This window comes from Aulonocara stuartgranti, assembly GCF_965226115.1.
Source record: "Aulonocara stuartgranti genome assembly, chromosome: 23".
Taxonomy (NCBI): Eukaryota; Metazoa; Chordata; class Actinopteri; order Cichliformes; family Cichlidae; genus Aulonocara; species Aulonocara stuartgranti.
This window is the reverse complement of record NC_138958.1, coordinates 28,103,367-28,122,733: the sequence shown is the minus strand read 5'-3', so window position 1 is coordinate 28,122,733 and position 19,367 is coordinate 28,103,367. Positions and strand designations below refer to the sequence as shown.

The 19,367-nt window shown below is 39.6% G+C and overlaps 1 protein-coding gene across 5 annotated transcripts; it reads left to right on the top strand.

Annotated features, from left to right (window-relative positions):
• The first annotated feature begins 756 nt into the window (after positions 1-756).
• On the top strand, positions 757-19,061 carry LOC309700304 (NACHT, LRR and PYD domains-containing protein 3-like). 5 transcript variants are annotated; one of them, XM_082523809.1, is made up of 18 exons: positions 757-1,292; positions 3,236-3,280; positions 3,432-3,534; positions 7,255-7,365; positions 7,456-7,566; positions 8,482-8,560; positions 8,668-8,869; positions 9,548-11,339; positions 12,149-12,322; positions 12,439-12,606; positions 12,720-12,884; positions 13,554-13,727; positions 13,991-14,164; positions 16,288-16,449; positions 16,782-16,955; positions 17,836-18,009; positions 18,091-18,137; positions 18,234-19,061. In XM_082523809.1, exons 2-18 carry the CDS (start codon positions 3,262-3,264, stop codon positions 18,770-18,772), a joined length of 4,368 nt encoding a protein of 1,455 aa, XP_082379935.1. In that variant the 5' UTR covers positions 757-1,292; positions 3,236-3,261; the 3' UTR covers positions 18,773-19,061. The 5 variants fall into 5 exon arrangements, with proteins under 5 accessions (XP_082379935.1, XP_082379936.1, XP_082379934.1 ...); XM_082523808.1 differs by lacking the exon at positions 757-1,292 and adding an exon at positions 1,300-1,975 and having other exon boundaries at positions 2,702-3,280; XM_082523807.1 differs by lacking the exon at positions 757-1,292 and having other exon boundaries at positions 1,300-3,280.
• Positions 19,062-19,367: the final 306 nt, after the last annotated feature.

The window sequence follows — 19,367 nt, the reverse complement described above, 5'->3', positions numbered from 1 at the left end:
AATGTTTGTATTTCCACTGTGTGTTTTGGTTGTATATCTAATTGCTTTTTGTATATTGTATTGTATTTCATGTGATGGAGCTGGCAGGGTCTTTATTAGGAGAGACGAGGATAAGCTAGAAATGAGTACATCACAGGGACACTTACGTTGAGGTGGTTTAGAGACAAAGGAATAGAAGCGGCGCTGACATGGTGTGAACATGTGCAGAGGAGGGAGACTGGATATATCGGACAAATGATGTTAAATATGAAGCTGCCAGGCAGAATGAACTGATTTTACTAAAATTACTCTGACAATCAGCAAAGCTTATGTGATGATGTTCAAACAAGTTTTGCAGTCATAAGGAGGATCTTAAATCCAAGACTGAATTAACCCTAATTACCTGTTCCCATGGTAAAAATCCTGTGAACACAAACATCCTTCTATTCTCCAGTCTTGTTGGTACCTGTTGTACTGATTTGCTTCTCCATTAAGTTAATTACTCACATGAAACCTCATGTATTATAAAGTTGCCTTGGAAAAATCCTGCTAAGGCTAAAATGCAAGCAGTTAAATGAACTTACAGTGAACTCATCATTTGCAGCTCTTAGAAAGGTGAGAAAAGAGAAGCAAAAACTGTACAAAGTGTTGAGCAAAACAAAGCAACGACTGCAGTTTGAGGGGAGAAAAAACTAAGAAAGAGGAAGTTTCTCTGAGTGCAGAGGCAGGATTGCCAAATATAGGCTGTTATTTTTATTCACTAAGCAAAATGCAGAAGAGAAAAGCCAGGAATCAGGCTTCTCAAAAGAAGCAGTGCAGAGTGAAGAAGTGTGCAGAGGCCCCTGTTTTATGGTAAGAAGTCCATTTTAACATCACTAAAGGTTTTATTTGTTCATCATGTCACAGTTTTTTCTCCAGTCAGAGTGAAACTTGAAGCTTCATTGAGGTCCAAGTTTATCTTTGTGATTCATCCTCAGCCTGTGATGTGTGTTTGTTTGCCCTGCGCTGCGACTTCAGGCACGCTTCCTCTTCAGATTTGCAGCTTTATGGAAACGTACTGGTATAACTAAAGCTTACGCAAAATGTTATGTCTTTATTTTTAACACCTATGGTTACTAGTTATTGCTTTATAATGCTTCAGAGCAGAGGCACTGACTGCCTGCAAGGAAAAAGCCCAGGGAGCGTTACGTTTATTCTACCTTTGTCACACGCCCTGGTGTGACTCACGCCTGGGCGTGATAGTGGGATTTGTGCACTTCTTTCAATGGTGGATTTTCTCAGTGAGCTTGGAGCGTTACTGTCACCATGAAAAGGTACTGTAAAATCTTATTTTCTCTCTTTAAAATGCATTTAGGTCAGAACAAGTGAAGTGCAGCATCTCCTGACCCTGTTGGAGACAGTACAGCCAAAAAACTCGACACAAATTCTTTGCTTCGATGCTTCGTTTAACACACGGCTCTGTAGCGCGCCGTTGCCTACATTTGCGACTAAAAACACTCTGGAGCCAGAGTCTTCATCCACTTCCGCTTGCTTTACACAAATCTGCAGTAAGCCTCCAGAAGTTCTACTAAAATATGTAGAAAAAGAACTGGAAAGAACTACAAAAAATAGATTTCAAAAGACATGTGCATAAAATTAAAGGGTTTAGTTGTTATTGTTGTTGTTAGAGATTTTAAATATTGCAATTTTATAATGGAAATGAGCAGTTGATATTGAAAGACCTGTGTTTTTTTTCCCCTTTTGTTTATTTAATATTGCTCATTAATAAGACAAAACTCATTCTTATCTGATTACTCAATTAATCGATGGAATAATCGATAGCTGCAGCCCTCGACATTAGTACAAGAATTATAAGTAAAAAGCATTTAAAAACATCACATGTATAAGCAGCCTGTCACAAACGTTAATCCAAATTACTTTTTACAGCATAAACAGTTTGTAACACAAACTTTCGATTTGTATAAATCGTACATATCATAAATGCGACAATACTAAGGCTACGTTCACACTGCAGGCGAAAGCGCATCAAATCCGATTTTTTTGACCCTATGCGACCCATATCCGATCATGCTATGACAGTGTGAACGGCGCAAATCCGATATTTTCAAATCCGATCTGGGTCACTTTCGTATGTGGTACTGAATCCGATACATATCCGATGTTTTAGAAAGCGACTGCTGTTTGAACGGTCAAGTCGCATTAAATCCGCCTTTTACGTCACCGACACAAGACTGAAGCCAATTATCAGCGCCCGAGAAGACATCGCGAACGCTTCCTAGCCATCCAGTGTAGATGTCAGTGAAACTGTTGGGAAGACAACGTAAACATTTTATTTGTACTGTATAATCTGCAGATTCTGACAGAAATCAGTAACTATCCTTTGAAGCACCGCTCCTCTCTTAAACAGCAATAAGGATCATTATTAGGTTATTTACATTATTATGTAAATAACAAAATAACTTAAAGCAAAAATTGGGAAACGTAAAGTCCGAAGTCTTTATATTAACGGCCATCAGTCAAACAATACTGTTTGTTCTTGGTCTAAACAGAGCGCGTTGTGTGTGACATCTTCTTTTGCGCATGCGGGCCGCTTTGAGCGTTCACACTAGAGCGCGTTTGCTGTCGCATTTTATTTGTAGTGTGAACGAGGAGACAATAAAATCGGATTTGATCAAAAAATCGGAATTGAGCATTAAGACCTGCAGTGTGAACGTAGCCTAAGGTAATTGTTAACGAGCTTGTGTTCACTTTGATGTACCTCAGTCAAGACAAGGTGCCCCACAAGACAAAGTATCCTTAATACAAACTCTTCAGGCTTAATTTCACATTTAGTTGTAATTAGTTTTGGGGAGTAATAATAAAGTAAAACACATTTTTTCTACTCAGTATTTCTAATATAGATACACTTTGGTGTAGTATAAATAGTCATGAGGAAGTAGTAAGTATTGTAAAACTTATGGACACTTTGAGTGGCCAGTAACACTATATAAGTGTGAATATATTAAGAGCTTAACACCGAGCAAGAAAATAATCTAACAATAAATTAGAATCCATTTATTGTGAGCTAACTAAGATTAAACTAACTAAAATTAAAATAGAGATCAGAAGAGGGGGTGGGGGTCATCATTCATAAAAAGTAATCTGTGCTGCCATTTCAGTGAGTGTGGAAAACATATGTGCAAGTCCAATATATGCAGGGTCTTAATAATAAAATAATAATAAACAACAAACTCCATGTTCTGTTTCTCCTTTACAGACATTACAGAAAATACTGATGATTTGATGGATAAGAATTTAAAAGGTATTTGCTTCTTTTGAGGAAATATAATTAATATTGGAAGCTCTGACAACACTTTGAAAATATGTGTTGAATTTAACAATATCCTTGACGTGTTCTAGAAAGCAATCTTTAGTCTCAGATGTTTTGTAAGTTGGGTGTATTTTGTATAAAGATATGAGCTCCACCATGGATCTTGTAGAAGGGAAAAATGATGGGATCCTTCCCTCTAAAAACACTACACCAGGGGAACTTTGTGGGCCCACTGAAGCTCAGAGGTAAGTTACTTGTGTTTCTGACACTTACACACTCCCTGGCCACATCCTTAGGTACACCTGTTAAACTGCTTATTAACTTGTATCTTATTAACCAATCACATGGCAGCAACTCAATGTATTTAGGCATATAGACACAGTGAAGACGATCTGCTGCAGTGCCTGATGTGCAGATGCCGGTCAGCCCTTTTCAACCAGTACTGACGTATTAAGAGGCTGTCAGTTATCTGTATCCCCGAAAACTTGATCCTGCTGAATAATTTGCCAGCACTATTGTCAGTGAGCTGTGAATGACTGAGAATGAGTAAATTAAATCCATAGTAAAAAAGAAATTTAAACTGGGTCAAGTTGAACTACAAACACCACCAAGTGTGGTTCAATTTCTTACTCTTAAAACCCCAAAATTACTTTCCAAAATATACAGAATGCTTTCTAAAACGGATGAATCAATATCACTTCCTATTGCAAAATGGGAAGCGGATTTATCAGTTAACTTAGACCAAAACTTCTGGTCTCAGATTTGCTTAAAAACCTTTCATTTAATTAGAAATCCCAGTCTTCAATTAATTCACTACAAAATACTACATAGAGTACACTATACAGGTCATCGGATGTTCAAGATGGGCTTTACGTGTCATGATCCTGGGCCATATTGGCCCAGCATTCTTAGTTTTCTTGTATTTTGTTCCTTATGCCGTGGTTCCTAGGTTCTGTTAAAGATGTTCCTTATTTGGTTACCTCCTGTGTGCCCCTGTGTATCTGTGAGCCCTCGTCTCTCCTTGTGTTTTATTCCATGTTTTCCCCAGCCCGTTATGTCTGTGTTCTCCCTGTGCTCTCTCTCCTCCTGTCTGAACCTCTGTGTACTTCCTTTTTTACGTTGTCCGTCTCCCGTCAGTGTTGCGTTCACTCCTGCCGTGTCTTGTTATGATTATCAGTGTCACCTGTGTTCCCCGTGTGCTCCCACTTCCCTCGTTAACTCTCTGTGTATTTATGTCTGCGTCTCCCTCAGTTCTGTGTCGCGTTCTCCCTCGTGACTTTGTGCCCCTCCGTGTGTTTTCTTGTAAGTCCGTTCCTTAGTACTTCCCAGTTTAGTTTCATGTTATTTTGTATCGCTGTTATCTTTTGTCATCTTTTGTCAGCAATAAAGCTGCATTTTGAGTTCAGTCCTGTTTTCCCGTGAGTTTGCGTTTGGGTCCTATTTCCTGCCTGCCACACAGCCAGTTCATGACATTACGTCTGCCAACAACTGCTCACACTGCCAAACCAATTCACCGGACAATTATATCCACGCTCTTTGGTTCTGTCCACCAGTTCAGAAGTTTTCTCGCGAGATATGTGAAGACTTATCGAAGTCCGTTTAGTGTGTTTGTTGGGCAGCTTAGATAATGTCACTTCAGAAAAGAATATCGCCCAAATGGTTTTCACTGCCCTATGCATAGCCAAGAAAACAGTCCTCATGAACTGGAAAAATAAAAATAATCTTAATTCTAACCAATATAGAAATTACCTATTAGATTACATTAGTCTTGATACAGCCTCTGCCACCACATCAGATCAATTGCTCTGGGCTCCTTTGATCAGCTCCATCACCTAGTGGGGGTGGGGGGTCATAGTTTGGTCCCACCTTTGCTGTTGTGATTGGTGTGGGGGTAGGGACAGGCTTGGGGCGTTGGGGGATTCCCCAGGAGCATCTTCCTTGGGGGGCTCAACCCGGGGTAACGGTCATGTCCTATTAGGGGCTCTGTTGGCTCTTAGGTGACGGTTTCCTTGTGGCTGCGTGCAGCGGGGCTAGGGGAGGGTCTGTGCTGATGGACGTGGGTTACTGACCTGGTAGCCTGGCTGCCCCTGGGTGGATCCGGGACGGGCGTGGGGTTCTGGGGGTGCTCCGTCTCTGGGCTGGGGCCCTGGCTGGGCCTCGGGGGCTTGGGTCCTGGTTGGTGTGTTGCCGGGGTTGTGGGCGGGTGGGTGTATGGGGGCCCAGCCCTGGCGCAGGGTGCCGCCAGTGCATCGAGCCACCTGGGGGACTCTTAAACAGGTGGGGGAGGCTGTTACATCTTGCAGGAGGTCTCCTCTCTTCAGGAACTCACTCTGCAGGAGGGGGAGATACAGGAGAGGTAGAGGAAGACCTCAGCCTGGGCGTCGATTGTCTTGTGTAGTCTGGAAGATGAGTGGATGACAGGGTGGGTGCAGTTTTCTCTGTGGTGGGGTCGGGTGGGCTGTCCCGGGCTCTGTGGGGCCAGGCGGCGCTGCCGAACTGGGCCCCGGTCCGGATGGGCCTGGGCCCCCTTTCCATGGCGGGTTGCAGAGTGCGTGGGTGCCTACTGGGGTCAGCGGGGGAGGGGTCACTTGCCTCTCCCTTCCTTCCCTCCCCATCTCCAGCTGCCTCCCTCTTCCCACTCCACCACAATCACCCACACATGCAGGGCCTTGGGGTAGGGGTGTGTCACCAGGGTGCAGGGGATGCATCCCCCCCTCTGTCCCCCTCTGACTGCCTGTGCCTCAATTTTATCTCACAACATAGACATTCACATTACTCACACTCTCATAACACATACATATAGGATCTTGGGGGTGGGCAAGCTACACGGAATCCAAAAGACCATCAGGGTGTACAACCTCACCCCTGGTGTCGTTGCCCACCTCTCAATTTTAAATACATGTAGACATTGAGAGCTATCAGGAGGGGCTATGCGCTTACCTGCTGCTCTCTGGCAGGTAGCTCCATGGCCTCCTGGGTTTTAAATGCATCTTAGAACACACATGCATCAACACTACATATGAGCGGGCGGAGGGAGGTTTGGAGTCTTCACACACCCCCGTTCTCTGCAGCCTGCTGGAGCGGGGGGCTAGGAGGAGTTGGCCGTCCGATTGGGGTCTGGAATGTGGGGCCTCCCTGCTGCTGCCGAGTCGGGACAGTCTGCTTCTCTCCACCCCAGGGAAAAGGGTAACACTACCTGGGTCTGGGTGCAGTTTCCCCCTCCATGGGCAAGGGTACCTAGACCTGGGGTATAGAATACACTTGGGGAGTGTGATTGTGTGTACAGTGTCTCTTTATGTCTGTTTCCACTTTGGGTAAGTGCTGAGTATTTGCATATGAGAGCATGAGGGTGGGAATGGATATTTGTATCTGTGTGTGCCTGTATGTCTGTGTCCATATGTGCTTACGATATATATTCCCATAGATCATCATGATGTTGTTTATTATGTTGCTCTCTTTTTTTTTCTGCTTGTTTTCTTTTTTTTCTTTCTCAACAGGTGATCCAGGTGATTGATATATGTATTTTTTGTCTGCTTATTTTGTTGGTTTTTGTTTTTTGCCCTTTATCCCCATCCCTCTTCCCCGCTGTTTTTCTTTCCCTCTTTCTTTCTCCCCTTTCTTTTCCCCAGTCAAATCTGTCCCGTATTTAGCAAGTGAAAATAAAATAAAATAAACAATAAAAGGTGAATCAAATAGACCATTACAGCAAGGCTGGGATGGTCCATTTGGTAAAGTAAATCTGTTGGGCATCTTTCTTCGCCTTTAGACAATAATTCTGATGGCAAAAGAGCCAAACAGGACAGGCAAGAAAGGGGAAAAAAAGAAAAAGAGAGAATGAGTAAACGCAGCACTGCAGTTGTGTCAGCAACGCGAACAATAGTAGACTCAAGACATAGGAATCTTGCTCAGATATGTCCAGGTTTTCCTACATGACTAGTGAGACTAACAACTCTCTTGTTTTGAAGCCAGGAGCAGCAGCAGACTACATCAACTGCACCAAGCTCTGTTTCGATCAAGACCAATCATTCAAAGGAGTCACCTCTTGCTTTTAATAGACAACAATCTTCTGGAAAAGAGTTAGTCCACTTCAGTATCTGCTACACTTGCATTTATTAAACAGTTTTTTGGCATAACAATAATGCTTTTGTCTGGTGTTTCTCTGCCAGGACTGGGGAGGTGAGGCCTGGTTGTCCTGTATCCAGCTGTGATTCGGTCATGAGTGACCACTCCAAGGAGCCACCTCTTGCTTTTAACAGAAAGCAGACTTCTGGCACAGAGTGAGTTAGCGTGTCACTATATAACCTCAGTTTATTAACATCACATCAAGTCTGTTAAGGAGCAAAGTATGTAAGTAGTAATGATTTTATGTTGCAGTCTAAACTTTTAACACATTTTTTTCATTTCATTATTCTTTATTCATTCTATTATTATCAGGACTGTGACGTTTCCTCTAGACTGCACGTCAAAATGACTTGTGGCAACATACTGAAACCCTAAAACTGTCATAAATCTAATACTGGTACACGTTAAAACACTGTAAATTGTTGGAAAACTGGGCCAATGAGTTAATGAGTTAATTCTCTGGGAAAAATCCCTTGTAGGCTTCCTTAGGAAGAGCAAGAATCACAAAATCTGCCAGACTTAATATGTGGAGCTACCTGCTGTGGTGGCCCCTTATCAATAACAAAACAGTTGAGGTAACTTGCTAGTTACATATGTTTATCATTATTATGGCTGCCATATCATTGGTAGCCATATATACATATATTTTATGTGGCACTTACTGAAAATACATTGAAGATCTTTGCAATCCATAGGATCAGTTCTCTGGCATTTCATTGCGTATTCAATAAAACCCTAAAATGGCAGTGAACCAAGTATTGAGCCTGTGGAACCCCGCAATGTAAACTTTAGTAATAATGGGGGGCTTTTTTGCGACTTTGCATGTTTATTACAAATTTTATTAATTTTTAAAAAAACTACTTTATAACTTATAATTTACACAGTTTTTCTACCAATTTCTGCACTTTATTTATGAATTATTAGATTTATTTTGTGCAACAAGAGAACCATGTTGAGAATGATCTTGAAGTGGCAACATGCTGGAAAACAGTTTTCCAGTAAAATAGATTGTCATTCTTTATCAAAAAGATAATTTTTTTTAGTGTAGTGTGTTTCATTTTTATTCACAGACTGTATCAGGACATCTCAGAGGTTCATAGTGCTTCATGTGTGGAGGACCATCAAACAGACATAGACTCAATATTTAAGGTAAATTTGTCTCAGTGTGCACTTAGCAAAGTCTCAGCAGTTTTTGATTTGTTTGGTTTGGTTTTTTAGTTACAGTATATGTTTCATCTTTTTATATAATTTTTCAGTTGCTTGAGGAGAGTATTTTCACTTTTGTGAAAGACGAGTTGAAGCGAATGCAAAGGCTTTTAAAATCAAAGTGTTCAGATGGAGAAATGGACACCGATATGAATGAGGGCATGAGGAGCAGCAGAGAGGCATTTCAAAACATCGCACTGCACTTCCTGAGAAGAATAAACCACGAGAACCTGGCTGATTCTCTGCAGAGCAGTAAGAACATTTTACAGCTGCATTTTAATGGATGGTATGTGAGGAAGGAAGACAATGAGAAAAAGGAAACAAATATACAGTATAAAGATGCCCTTTAAACTCCACATTGAGCAGTTAATGCAGGTATAACAGATTAACGAGTTTATTATGTACTTGAAGCCCATTCGTCATCACTGACTGATTGTCAGTTTACTGCTAGTGCTTCAAGCTAAATGTTTTGACTGTGGCCATCTTGGTGTTATGAAACCACAGGTAACAATGGGGACAGTGACTATGGCCATAATCCTGTAATTTTTATTTGTTTGTATATTTTTTTAAACTTACACTATTTTGAAAATATAGATTTGACAAAACCAGATCTTATTTTTGGATTTTTTTTTGTACATGGCTAAGATCTCAGTCACACAGGTTTCAAAGCTGAAGACAGTAAAAAGTGCAAAAGTTGCAGAGTTTAGGTCTTTGCATGTTTTTCATTGATTAATTGCAAGTTTGTTCTTTGTTGGAAAGAATACAGGTTCAGCATTGGCTTCATATTTCACACATAGAAGCTACAACAACCTTTTGTAAAAGTATCTGTGGTTTTAGTTTTCAAAATTGTCAGCAACCTAAACTTTAACATTATTTCTAACTTTACTTGTGAGGGATAATTTTATATGTTGTTTTTGTGTGTTTATGCAGAATCCCCTGCAGTATGTCAGCGTAAACTTAAATTTAGTTTAAAAAGGAAATTCCAGTGCTTGTTTGAGGGGACAGCTAAAACGCAAAACCCAACTTTTTTGAATGACATCTACACAGAGCTCTACATAACAGAAGAAGGGACTGGAGAGCTCAGCAATGAACACGAGGTCAGACAGATTGAAACTGCTGTGAGGAAACCGGCCAGACCAGAAAGAACGATCACATGTGAGGACATCTTTAAACCCTCATCAGGTAAAGATCAGGCATGTAGAACAGTGCTGACAAAGGGAGTGGCTGGCATTGGGAAAACAGTCTTGACACAGAAGTTCACTCTGGACTGGGCTGAGGACAAAGCTAACCAGGACATCCAGTTCACATTTCCATTCACCTTCAGAGAGCTGAACCTGCTGAAGGGTACAAATTTCAGTTTGGTGAAACTTTTTCATCATTTCTTTACTGAAGCCAAAGAAGTGGGACTCTGCAGCTTTGAGGAATTACAGGTTGTGTTGATCTTTGATGGCCTGGATGAGTGTCGACTTCCTCTGGACTTCCAAAACAATAAGATCCTGACTGATGCTCGACAGCCCACTTCAGTGGATGTTCTGCTGACAAACCTCATCTGTGGGAACCTGCTTCCTTCTGCTCGGCTATGGATAACCACACGACCTGCAGCAGCCAATCAGATTCCACCTGGATATGTTGACATGGTGACAGAGGTCAGAGGGTTCACTGACCTACAAAAGGAGGAGTACTTCAGAAAGAGATTTGGAGAAGAGGAGCAAGCCAGCAGGATCATCTCTCACATAAAGACTTCGCGAAGCCTGTACATCATGTGCCACATCCCTGTATTCTGCTGGATCACTGCTACAGTTTTGGAGGATGTGCTGAAAACCAGAGCAGGAGGAGAGCTGCCTAAGACCTTGACTGAGATGTACATCTACTTCCTGGTGGTTCAAGCAAAACTGTGGAGCATCAAGTATTGCATTGGAGCTGAGGTGGATCCACACTGGAATCCAGGGAGCAGGGAAATGGTTTTGTCATTGGGAAAACTAGCATATGAGCAGCTGCAGAAAGGTCACCTGATCTTCTATGAATCAGACCTGACAGAATCTGGCATTGATCTCAGAGTGGCCTCGGTGTACTCAGGATTGTTCACACAGATCTTTAAAGAGGAGAGGGGGCTGCACCAGGAGAAAGTGTTTTGCTTTGTCCATCTGAGCGTTCAGGAGTTTCTAGCTGCTCTTTATGTCTTTCTGACTTTGACAAACTTTGGCGTGAATCTGTTTCAGTCTGAAACTTGGTGGTCAAATTTATTCAGGGACAAATCTAAGCTATCACACCTTTTCCAAAGTGCTGTGGACATGGCTGTACAGAGTCCCAATGGACACCTGGACTTGTTTCTCCGCTTCCTTCTGGGTCTTTCCCTGCCAACAAATCTCACACTTCTTGGTGGGTTGGTGACACAGAAAGGAAATATCTCTCTTGGGAAGCAGGAAACAATTGAGTATATAAAGAGTGTGATCAGGAGGAGTTTGTCACCAGAGAGAAGCATTAACCTGTTCCACTGTCTGAATGAGCTGAATGACCATTCTCTGGTTGAGGAGATCCAACAGTATCTGAATTCAGGAACCCTTTCCCCAGATGAACTGTCTCCTGCTCAGTGGTCAGCTCTGGTCTTCATCTTACTGTCATCAGAAGAAGACCTGGACATGTTCGACCTGAAGAAATACTCTGCTTCTGATGAAGGTCTTCTGAGGCTGCTGCCTGTGGTCAAAGCCTCCAACAAATCTCTGTAAGTTTCCTGAAAAATGGGAAACAACTGCTAAAGAACTACTGCATTTAGCTTAATCTGCTGAAAATAAAGTAAGTCAGGAAATTATAATTTACTTAGAAATCAATGCATGTATATGTTTAAAAAATACAAATAGATTAAACAAAGAGAAAGCTAAAAGAGAAAAGCTTAAAAAAGGAAATCATGGGATGTGTAAATACAGAAAGAAAGTAAAACAAAAATATGAAATCATTCAACTTCATTAATAACTATATTTTCACTATTTCTGATGAGTTTAATGACATACTGGCAGTTGATACAATTACAGCTTCAGCAAAATTCCATTATTGATCAATGTTCCTGATTCTTTCTAAGTAGTCTGGTTGTTTTGTTTTGGAGAAATGCTCATTTTAATTACCATGAGATTTTGAGTCTTTGTTCCAGAGTTTCTGTATCTTAAATTTTGCTGTAGTTTTTAGGAACGTTTTTGGGCTATTTAATGCACTAGATCTGCATGCATTATTTTCTAAATGTTCTAGCTGTGATTTAAAAGCTATGAACGATGCATCCTCTATATGAGAAGGAAATTTTTTATATAATTTACGCAGGATCTGAAATAACACACTGAAAATACAGAGCTGTTTACTTGGGTACTTAAAACCTGAATTTAATACCATAATTACTTTCAGTAGTTTCTTGATGGTGACCACATGAACATGCATTTAATAACTACGTATCTGGCCAACATATAATAATACATTTTGGCAGATATCAGTAGATTTTTTTGTTGTGATTAACATTGCTCCCTTTTGTATGAATAATAAACGTAGGTTGAGTGGCTGTAATCTGACAGAGAGATGCTGTGAAGGTTTGGCCTCAGTTTTTAGCGCTCAGTCTTCCACTCTAAGAGATGTTGATTTGACAAACAACAACCTGCAGGACTCAGGACTGAAGTTGGTGTCTTCTGGACTGAAAAATCCACAGTGTAGCCTAGAAAAGCTAAGGTTTGATCAACACATTTTGGGCAAATTTTCACAGTCGTTTCTGCTGAAACTGCTAAAAATTGAACAGAAATGGTAAATGTCTAAACAAAACATGTTTATATTCATCTTATTACCAGGTTGAACCAAAACAATCTCACGGAGAAATGCTGTCAAGAGCTGTCATTAGTTCTACAGACTTCTCGTTTGAGAGAATTGGACTTGAGTTACAACAATCTGCAGAGCTCTGGACTGAAACAACTCTCTGCTGGGCTAAAAGGTCCAAACTGTAGACTGGAAACACTCAGGTCGGGATATCCTATTTTACATAGCAATTAATAATCTGTGGTGTGATATTTAAAATAATTCTGTATGTTGTGTTTTGTTTTTAATTTGTGCACTGATTTAAATTCTTCTACAGGCTGATTGGTTGTAATCTGTCAGAGAAAAGTCATGATACGCTGTTTTTCATTCTCACCTCCTCTAATCTGAGAGAGCTGGACCTGAGCAACAACAGCCTGAAGGATTCAGGAGTGATGCTCTTCTCTGAACAGGGAAATCAGCACTGCAGACTGGAAACTCTCCGGTTGGATTATGACTTATGTTAAAGTTTTACATTTGGATCTTAAAGTCATTAGGTTTTTTAAAATTAGTTTTTGGTTACATGCTTATAATAAAATCTGTGGCTAACCTTCAGACTTGTGTTCTACAACAGAATTATAAAGATTTCAAGTGTCCCTGAGAAGGTGTTTGCTAGCAAGTACCTAATTCAGACATTTCCAGTTTTGGGGGATAATTAGCATCATTACTTCATTTACAGAAGCGTATCGATGATGTTCAAGTCACACAACTTGATATTATTCATTTGTAGCCTGAAATTTGTATTTTATTACTTGGAATTTATGTTTCAGAGATCATTAAAAATTGCATATTTTGTTCAACATTACAATCAACATAATCAAATTTATCTTTAAAAACAGATGTAAATTTCCAAAACATGTCCTGCAGAACTTATTTTGCAGAATCATCCAAAAGTAATTTCTTTTTAAAAATAATCTCTTTTAAAAGTAATCTCTTTTTAAAAATCCCATTGGCTTTTTTTTTTATTCAAGAGATGTGATGATAGAGACAGTGTGATGGCAACTTCCATCAAACTCTCTTGGCCTACACAAAACACGTTTCCTACGCCACTGTATCACATCCCATAAATGTTTGGTCTAAAAACATTTTAAGATGTATTTTTTTATTTTATCAGATTGAGTCGAACTGGTCTCACAGAGCAATGCTGTCAAGGGTTATCATCAGCTTTATGCACAAAGGTGTCTAGTCTGAGAGTGCTGGACTTGAGTGACAATGACCTGCAGAGCTCAGGAGTAAAACTGCTCTGTGAGGGACTTGGAAGTCCACACTGTCAACTCCAAACTCTAAGGTGAGGTCAGGTTAAGACATATTTGGCTACCTTGATTCTGCAACTGTGACATTAGATGTAATTGCAAATGCTTTGTCCTTTGGTAAAATGTTTCTTATTTATAAGATGCTTATTCATAAATAAAACAGCTAACCTGGTACAGAGAACTTTTTGTTTGTATTTGATTATGGATACTGCAAGTTTCTATAAAATTGACCTTTTTAAAAACATAGTCTACAATGCTCTAAAGTATACACGTTAAAGACCTGTATCTCATTTGTTAGGTTAACTCAAACCAACCTCACAGAGAAATGCTGCAATGACATCTCAACAATTCTTAGCTCCCAGTATTCAAGTCTGAGAGATCTGGACCTCAGTAACAATGATCTGCAGGATTCCGGAGTGACATTTTTGTCTGCAGGACTGCATAGTCCGTACTGCATCCTGAAAACTCTCAGGTCAGATTTCAACTTGTAAACTCTAATACTTTCTATACATAATGTCGGTTTTGGTTATTTGTTACTTTTAATTTGAGCAAAATTTGTGTCAATCTTTTTTTGTAGGTGCACCTAAATGAAAAAGCTATATCAGTGCGATGGATATAGAAAGTTATTTTTATGTCATGGTACACTCTGTTCTACTGTTTATAACAGTTACTGACATTTTAAAGTTTTCTAATCTCTTCTGCCATGCTTTATACCTAAATGGTAGTAGAATGGTTTATACCTTAATCCTACATATTTAAATGTTCCATATACATACATATATATATATATATATATATATATATATATATATATATATATATATATATATATATATATATATATATATATATATTAGGGGTGCAACGATACACAAAATTCACGGTTCGGTTCGATACTTTGGTGTCACGGTTCGATATTTTTTCGATACAAAAAAATGTTCATGCATTTTTAATTTGTCATTTATTAAAATTATAAATATATATTTTAACTCAAAAGTACAGTTTTTAAATTTAACCCTAACCCTTGTGCGTGTTTTTTATTTTGACAGCGAATGCGCACCTGTGGACCACTTATGTGCAGCCCCGGTTATTTAGCTCATCATATTGCAGCCACAGAAATTATTTTGTCCATGAAACCATAAAGCTGCACTTTCTTTTTGCCTTATAGTCTGATTTGTCATAACTTCTCCGTTTTGTGGTAAGCTTTTCTTTGGCTGTCACTTCTTCACCCTGACCTGTCTTATTTGGCTCAGCAGAACTGAAATGCTTTTACACGCTCACTCACATAAGCTCAGCGATTCTCTGCGCGATCAACCTCTCACATGTTTAAGCTGCGGGAGATTTCACTTGTCATGTTTGCATAGTAAGCTAACGATTAATAAGACGATGTCAGAGGAATTGGTGCACAAATTATCATCACGCTCTCTATACACAGTTCGCACGATTGCAAAGTGAAAGCAAAAAAACAAGCGCAAATTCAAACGCGACTTCAATATGTCACATATTGACAGTGGCTCACCGATGCCAATGACATAATTACCCAGCTACATTTCTGAAAGAATGCAAAAGCATTGACATATATTTTTCCTACAATAGCCCGACGGTCAGGGAAGAGAGAGATTTTGGTAGCCCGACTGAAAAAAATCGCTAGCTCCAGGACGTCGGGCTAGCGATATTGCAAGCCCTGTATCTGATTGAGGAATCGCTCATCTTTGGAAAAGAGAGTTTATTACAGAGAAATGGCTCTTTCCAAAATAAAAGCTATACTATCCGCTTCTTCTGGGCTATATTCTCAGCAGCATAAGGAGAATCATGTGCTAACAGCTGTCTAAATGACTCGGCTAAAGTTAGTAGCATGCTCGTTGTTTTTGTCTTTGCACTAGGATGATGTCGGCGTAAATGTGCAGTCATATTCGTTGTGTTCCCACTAGTGCTTTCAGGTTAATCTCGTTGAAATGACCTTAACGCCACAACACGGCAAATCTCCGTTAACGAGCTACCGCCGATCGCTCCGTGCATGGGGCTAGACGGCAAACACGTTAACGAGCTAACTGCGCTAACACACTAGTTCACACCAATGTAATTGAGCATTGCATGGCACATCCAACATACTGTTTTACTTTAGTCCATGACTCGCTTACCTTCAGGGTCATACGTCACATGAAAACCAAAATAATTCCAAACGCCAGATCTGAATGAGGTTCAATTTGCCTGTTGCAAGTAGAGCTTAACTTCTGTCTCGCTAGCTTGCCCTGCTCTCTTCCTTCTGACTATGCTGTCTGTGTTGAGCGCTCAGTGGATCTGCGCTCGACAGTGCAGCCTAGGCGGAGTAGTCGAACACAGATTCACTGAGCGCTCAACACAGACAGCATCGTCAGAAGGAAAATTGATAAAATAAATTACAAATGTTGTATTGTTTGATACATATGCGTACCGAACCGAAAGCACTGTATCGAACGGTTCAATATCGATACGAATATCGTTGCACCCCTAATAAATATATATATATATATATATATATATATATATATATATATATATATATATATATATATATATATCCAAATCGCACATTTACTGAATCTAATCCTTTAGCCTGAGTGGCTGCAGGTTATCAGAAAGAACTTGTGACGTTCTGATGTCAAAGTCTACCAGTCTAAGAGAGCTGGACTTAAGTAAGAACCACCTGTGGGATTCGGGCATCAAGCTTTTGTCTACTGGGCTGACAAGTCCACACTGTAGACTGGAAACTCTGAGGTGAGGTCACATTTTTACACTAACTTAGCCAAACATTTTAATTTTATTTTAGTGCTGTTTATTGTTTTAACATCACTTAATTAATTTTAATTACAGAGTTTCTGACTTAATCTTTGGTGTTTATAAATATGCCAATGCTTGAGACTTCTAATATCCTTTAATTTGGCTTGGTTTGTACCATAGTTTAAATATGTTTAAGCTTTATTTATATATATATATATATATATATATATATATATATATATACACACATATTTTGTTCATTATGATAATGAAAGTCAAAGGTAAATGGATCACAGAAATTACATGGAGAAACATTCTTAATTTTTCAGGTTGAATCACACAAATCTCACAGAGAAATGTGGTCAATATATCTCACTGGTCCTCAGCTCTGACTCTTGCAGTCTGAGACACCTGGATTTGAGTAACAATGACCTACGAGATTCAGGAGTAAAACTGCTTTCTGCTGGACTGAGGAGCCCACACTGTAGACTACAAACGTTTGGGTATGCATCTGAGGAATATGTGTTGCACCGTAAGGGTCATTGTGAAAAGACTGGACAGGCAGCCAACTGTGACAAGGGGACCCATTTTTTTCCTAGTAGACGATTTGCTGTCAGGATGGTTGCCCCTTCCTAAACCCTGGCTAGCAGTTTCTTCAAGTTAAAAGGATTTTTTTCTTTCCACTGTTGCCAAGTGCTTGTTCATAGGGGATCAACTGGTGGCTGGGGCTTCATCCTAATATTGTAAGGTCTTTACCTTGCAATATAAAAAAAACAACTTGTGGTGACTGTTATTGTGAATTGGCATAATGTAAATAAAACTGAACTAATGTTGTGTTTGCACACACACTCCATCTCCATAAGACAAAGGTTATAAACTACAATGAAAATAACCCTTAAGAGCTACATTTAAAACTGCTGCAGAGTCAATAAAACTAAATAATTAATAAAAACCTAAACCTACACAACAGAAAAAAAAAGCAAAAAATAAATAAATAAATAAAACATCTTCACTAAACAGTATGCACAAACAGCCACAGTTATGAAAGTGCAAACATTTTCATTTAACTTCTCAGATAGCATAGTGTACAAAGCAAGAGAGGGCTTTTTTTTTTTTGTCTGAAGTCAGACTAATGAATTCATAGTTGTGGTGGACAGACTGAGTGCAGATTCTTATGAGCACATTTCTGTTTCTTTTGCAAATCTTGAACAAGACCATTTTTAAAACTAGCTGCTGTACCTGAGGAATTACTTTTTTGCTTTGAAAGACACTTGAGAGGTACTTTACACTGTCTCACTTGCATATGACCATCTGCACCAATTATCATGCAAATTATATATTAGTTTTAGGTGGATGGATCACTTCAGTTTTGCACTCTTGCAGATTGTCAGGCTGTTTGATCACGGCAGATGGCTGTACGTCTTTGGCGTCAGCTCTGAGGTCCAACCCCTCCTATCTGAAAGAACTTGACCTCAGTTATAACCATCCAGATGAGTTGGGAGTAAAGCTACGATCTGTGGGACTGAAGGATCCAAACTGGAGACTGGACTCCCTCAGGTATGATGTACATTGGAGTACAGGAACTGTAGAAATGCTAAAGGACTCCAGTCTGGTCTGACTTTGATTTTCCCCTTCCAGCGAGGACCACAGTGGTCTTCAGAGGCTGAAATCTGGTCTGAGGAAGTGTAAGTATATAAGATGTAACACTATATTTCTGGTTTGATTTAAAACCTTCAGACTTACTGCTGTATTTCACCCTTTCCTCTCTGTGTATTCCTTAGATGCATGTGAACTAACACTGGACCCAAACACAGCCCACAAAAATGTTGTCCTGTTTGAGAATAACAGAAAAGTAAGACTGTCACCAGAGAAGCAGCCATATCCTGAACACCCGGACAGATTCGACTGGTGCTACCAGCTGCTCTGTACAACGGGTCTGACAGGCCGCTGTTACTGGGAGGTGGAGTGGAAAGGTGGTGTTGATATTGGAGCAACTTACAAAAGCGTCAGAAGGAGGGGAGCTCTAGATGGCAGCAGGCTTGGATGGAATGAGAAATCATGGAATTTAGAGTTCAATGATAAAAACATCTACGCCTGGCACAATAATATAAAAACAGTTCTCCTTGCTCCTCTGTCCTCTGCCTCTGAAAGAGTGGGAGTATATTTAGACTGGACTGAAGGCACTCTGGCTTTCTACGCAGTCTTGCCTGATTCACAGATTCACCTGTACACCTTTTTCTGTGGTGCCTTCACTGAACCACTTTACCCTGGGTTTGGGTTCTTATCAATAGACTCTTCTGTGTCACTGTTAGAAATATAATCTATCCAAAAAAGGCTAATTTTTCCTGGTGAAATAGCCATAGGTCTCAGTAATGCAGCAAAAAAAAAAAAAAAAAAAAAAGCAAAATATTTAATAGATGTTAAAAAGAAGAGGCTGTGGTTTTTAAAAATGAGATTTTAAAAAATGCACCTTTTGTCTAAAAAAATAAGTTTTTTTTTCTATACTTTTAATATTTGAATATCTGACAGATGTTGCTTCTTTTTTGCTAATTAAGTCAAAGTTTGGACATCAAGCTTGGTATGAAAAAAGTAAACAACTATAAGTTCTTGTTTGTTGTTGTTTTGTTGTTGTTGTTTTCACATGTAATTTATTTATTTTATTTAATCCTGAACATTTTGTAGCTTGTGGCGTTTTGGAAAACTGAAAATTATTATTATTATTATTATATTATTAGTAGTAGTCATTTTTAGCCAGGCCTTCATCATTTTGTTTGTGCGCATCGTCTGAGGATTCTAAATATCTTAATTACAAACAAATCCAGGTACAAAAATCACAGATTTTTATTATTCAGGCAGTGTGACGGTAAATGTAGAATAACCAGGTGACATAACCCATGCGTTTCTTTGGACTGTAG